General features: G+C 41.1%; 1 protein-coding gene across 1 annotated transcript in view; it reads right to left on the bottom strand.

Moving 5' to 3' along the window:
- Ncapg2 (non-SMC condensin II complex subunit G2) overlaps positions 1-4,087 on the bottom strand; it is a 54,536-nt gene extending 50,449 nt beyond the window's left edge. The window contains exon 1 of the mRNA XM_021202372.2: positions 3,980-4,087. Within this exon, the coding sequence (XP_021058031.1) occupies positions 3,980-4,057 (78 nt within the window). The 5' untranslated portion in view covers positions 4,058-4,087. The remainder of the gene's footprint in view (positions 1-3,979) is intronic.
- Between the last annotated feature and the right edge of the window lie 437 nt (positions 4,088-4,524).

The following is a 4,524-nucleotide window of genomic DNA, read 5'->3' as shown; positions in this document are numbered from 1 at the left end:
CATGCAAAAAAAAAAAAAAAAAAAAAAAGACCATGAGGGGCAAAAGTGCTGGGTAAGGAAGAGCATGGGAAAAGTACTACACGCATGACATATAAGCAGAAAGCAAGCTACTATATAGAAGCATATGGGAGGGGGCAGGAGATAGGAAAGAGTGTGGAGAAAAATTAAAACAAAATAACATGAAAAATACCATAATGAAACCTAATTACATGTTTAAGTTTCAAGAATGTACAGGGCTGTGGAAACAGCTCAAATGGTTAAGTCAACATGGAAGATCCACCTTTGGATCCCCAGAATTCATTTAAAAACCTGAGCATGGCAACCTGACTCTACAATTCCTGCTTTTGAGGTAGGTAACAAGAGATAAGAGGATTTTTGTCTAGAAGCTCTTGGGCCACCTACAAGAGCTTCTGTGGCAAAATTCCACACTGAGATATCCTGTCTCAAACAAAAGATGGAAGGCATCCAAAGACCTAGACCTGAGACCATTGTCTGACCTCCACATGTGCACCCCATGTTAAATAAACATACACACAAGTTCAAGCATACATAAGAATTCCACATGCCTCTCAGGCTAGTTTGTCTTTTTCTTCTCTTTTCTGTTCTACTGTTCTTTCCCCTTCCCCATTAAGAATGGCAGGGGCTGTGTAAGCTGGCCATCTACTTCCAACTATAAACTCCCAATCTTTCTCCAGGGAAAGCATCTTATTTACCATATGTAATGATTTGCATATGCTTGGCCCAGGGAGTGGCACTACTAGAAGGTGTGGCCCTGTTGGAGTAGGTGTATCACTGTTGGTGTGGGCTATAAGACTCTCACCCTAGCTGCCTGGATAACAGTATCCAGGTCCTCCTGCACCACACCTGCCTAGATGCTGTCATGCTCCCACCTTGATGAAACTAACCTGAACCTCTGAGCCTGTAAGCCAACCCCAATTAAATGTTGTCCTTATAAGAGTCTCCTTGGTCATGGTGTCTTTTTACAGCAGTAAAACCCTAACTAAGACACCAGAGCACTCGTTTTTAATAACTTAATGTGTGTTTCTGAATTCTATTAGGGTCCTATCTTTAATGTGTCACAGGCAAAATGTTTTAGTATTACACCTTGTGGATTGTTCACTTGAGACAGACTTTCCTTTTAGCCAAGACTGACCACAAACCCAACAAGCCTCAATTCATGATTCTTCAGCCTCAGCATTCTGAGTGCTGTAATTGCTGGTATCATCATACCCACCATTCTGGTTGTCACCAATGCTACAAGGTGGTGGTTGTTAGCAATGCACATGTCAAAACTCAGTGATTCACCAAGTTGGAGAGACTCCAGGCCTCAAGCTAATGTGCATCTTTTCCTTAGCTCCTATTGTAAGACCCCCAACTCAATGTGTTTTCTTTAAAAAAAAAAAAACAAACCCTAGAAACAAAGCTCAACATAGAATTCTTTGTTCCTTCGCCTTCAGCCTGAGATACCCGTGACCACTAAAACTGGCTCATCGCAACTGACCCACCCTGGCACCTGACTCATTGTGTAAGGGACTAAGAATGTTTGCCAAAGATAGCTTGCAACTCTTCCGTAGGAGATGAGCTATGATGCATCATCCCCACTCTTATGATGTTTACTTACTTTCCCCACCAAGAATGTTTGTCAAAGGTAGCTCTCTTCCCTAAGAGATGAGCTGAACTGGTTACTCAGCTTCCCCATTCGCTGTGGACTTATCTCCCCCTTTCCTTATGGTTTTTTCCTTTAAAAGCCCTCAACTGCAACTGCTGAGGGTCGAGCTCATAGGAGCTCATAGGAGCTCGACCCTCAGCATGCTGATTTTTCCCAATTAAACCTCATGCACATTGCATCAAGCATGATTTCTCTCAAGTTATTGGGGCATCGCCTCATCCTGGGACTTGAGCGAGGGTCTCCCCAGGAACAGGGGGTCTTTCACTATCAGGTTAAAGTACTGAAACTGCCATTACAGAAAATGGCATTCCATAACATTCAACTTGATGAAACTAAGCAATATACAGTTCTAATACAGACACATAAATTTATATTGTCTTATAAGCTTCATGATGACTGGTTACATTAAGTTATTAAGTGTAAACAAAGATCACTAATGCTAGACTAAAAAAAGACTAATAAATATTTCACCAAGATATCTGCTAGCTGCCAAGCAATACCACAAAGACTCAACATTAACAGGCTGATAGTATGAAGGGACTTCAAAAGGATGCATCCTCAGTAGGTCACTAATGTGTCCTTGAATTACTACATTTGTCTTTCTATTTGTGTGTGTATACAGCTGTGCAAGTGTATGAAGACCAGATGTCAGGATCTCTCATTGAACCTAGAATTTACTGACTAGAAAGACCACTATCTATCAAGCTCTAGAAATCCACCTGTCTCCGCCTCCCAGTGCTGAGATTATAGTCATGCCAATGGGACCTGGCCTTTTACAAAGGTGATTCTCAGGCTTGGGTGGCAAGCACTTCATAAACTGACTCATTTCCCCAGCTCTCTGCTTGCCTTTTAATATTAACTTACTTTACAACCAGCTCAGATCATTTTAGTTTTAGTTCAACCGTAGCATTAACAACCTTTGGGCATTAAATACGGATGAATTACATTTCTAACACAAACCAACAAGACACACTTCTACTAAAGCAGACAGTTACACAGTTATAAATTATATTTTGCTCCTATAGACACTACTATGGTATAACCTGAGACAAGACCATTTATAATATCATTTGTCTTATGAAGAAAAGTAGTTTTGTAAATGTTACCAGCAATAAATTCATGATTAGACCTTTCCCTAATCTTGTGCCTTTTGATTTTCACTTAATAATCTTAATCAAAATAGGTTGGGCATGTTGGCTCAGGCCTCCTGCACAAAGGACCAACTATCACAGCATTAGTGCAGAGCTCCACTCTACTCCACTCTAGTTCCTGTACTATGCACTTCCACACACTCATAGAACAGGAACTCCCACCTACGGCTAACAGCACCTTTTTCTACCTCTTGCCTAGACTGCTCTGACCTTCAAACACAGTCAATCTGTCTTGTGGCCACCACCCTGGACATACTGTATTAACAGTCATCTTTTCCCCACATCTAGGCTATTCTCTCACCACTATATCCAACCAAACTACACTGCTATCTATCCCTGCAGTTGAAGGCTTCCAACTTCCACCTAAAGCAGTTTCAGTGATAAGCACAACACACTCCACCTACCTGGCCTGGTCCCTCAACCTGCTCTGCAGGGCAGGCAGAAAAGCATTCAGAGGCCAATCTTTTTTCCATCTTCTCACTGTCTTTTGTTCTAACTTCCTCTCCACTCTGGCTCCTCTGTCTACACACTGGCCATTCTTTGCTCACTGGACAAACTTAAGAGTTCTGCAGTCATTTGCATGAGAAATGCTCCCTACAGTCTCAGTATTGAACAGCTGGTTCCCATTGGTGGCACTATTTGAAGAGGTTTAAAGTGCTACCGTCTTGAAGTTTGTTAGGCATATGCTTACAGTGGAGAATATGAGCTCTCAGCCTCCTGCTCCCGATGGCATGCCTCCCCATCATGATGGGCTCAGTCCTCTGGAACCATAAGCCAAAAATAAGGTCTTTTTGTTAAGTTGCTTTTGATCATGGTGTTTTATCCCAGCAACAGAAAAATAACTCAGCTTTCCATCTTCCCTGCTTTTTCCATTGCATCCATCACTGTACTCTGGACCTGCCAAAACTCTTCAGGTTAAAACACAGTCAGCCTTCTCCTAGCTTTTGGGAGCTCCTTCAGATCCATGGGCTCTTTGGATAACTTCTGTCTATCTTCGACTTTTTAACTCAGCCCCATTTAATTCTAAAGAATTTACCTTGCTTTTAAAAAATAAGCATTCACTGAGAGAACTGTGACACGGTTTTACTCGGTGACACGATTTTAGAATATTACTTATATCCAGGGTCAAACTACAATAAAAGTAAAACACATAACTTACATCAAGTTGAAGAAACTGAAGAAACTCTTCAACCAACTCCTTAGATACTGCTTGGATGAACGCCTCACGTTTTTCCATGACGGATGTGACTGTTCTAAGGGAGCCTTACAATCCTAGTAATATACAATTAGATCAAATAGTAAATGTGCAAAATAAGTTTTAATTTAATACAAACATTCAAGTAAGTTTATACCATTACAGAAGACAGTTTATAACACTATAATACAAAACTGCAATAATCTGGAAAAAAATCTGATGATGTTATCACCAATTATCAATGTAACTACAATGAAAGGAACAAGAATTTAAAACTGCCTCAGGAATCTTACTTTCTCTTACTTTTAGCCTTTTGGATGCTGGCTTGGGAAGAGAGACCTGACTTATGCAATAGGGTCAGGCTCATCTCCACATCTGAATTCTGCAGACTCCACTTCTAAAGTCCCATTCCTCCAAGAAGATCCCACCCAACAATTCTCTCTTGTTTTTCAAAGGAGACTTAGAAGTAAAGCCACAAAAACAGCCCTGAGGTCACCTGGGAGCTTGTT

Source organism: Mus pahari, chromosome 7 (genome assembly GCF_900095145.1).
Source record: "Mus pahari chromosome 7, PAHARI_EIJ_v1.1, whole genome shotgun sequence".
Taxonomy (NCBI): domain Eukaryota; kingdom Metazoa; phylum Chordata; class Mammalia; order Rodentia; family Muridae; genus Mus; species Mus pahari.
Note: the sequence above shows the minus strand (reverse complement) of the source record. Positions and strands in the feature narration are given on the sequence as shown.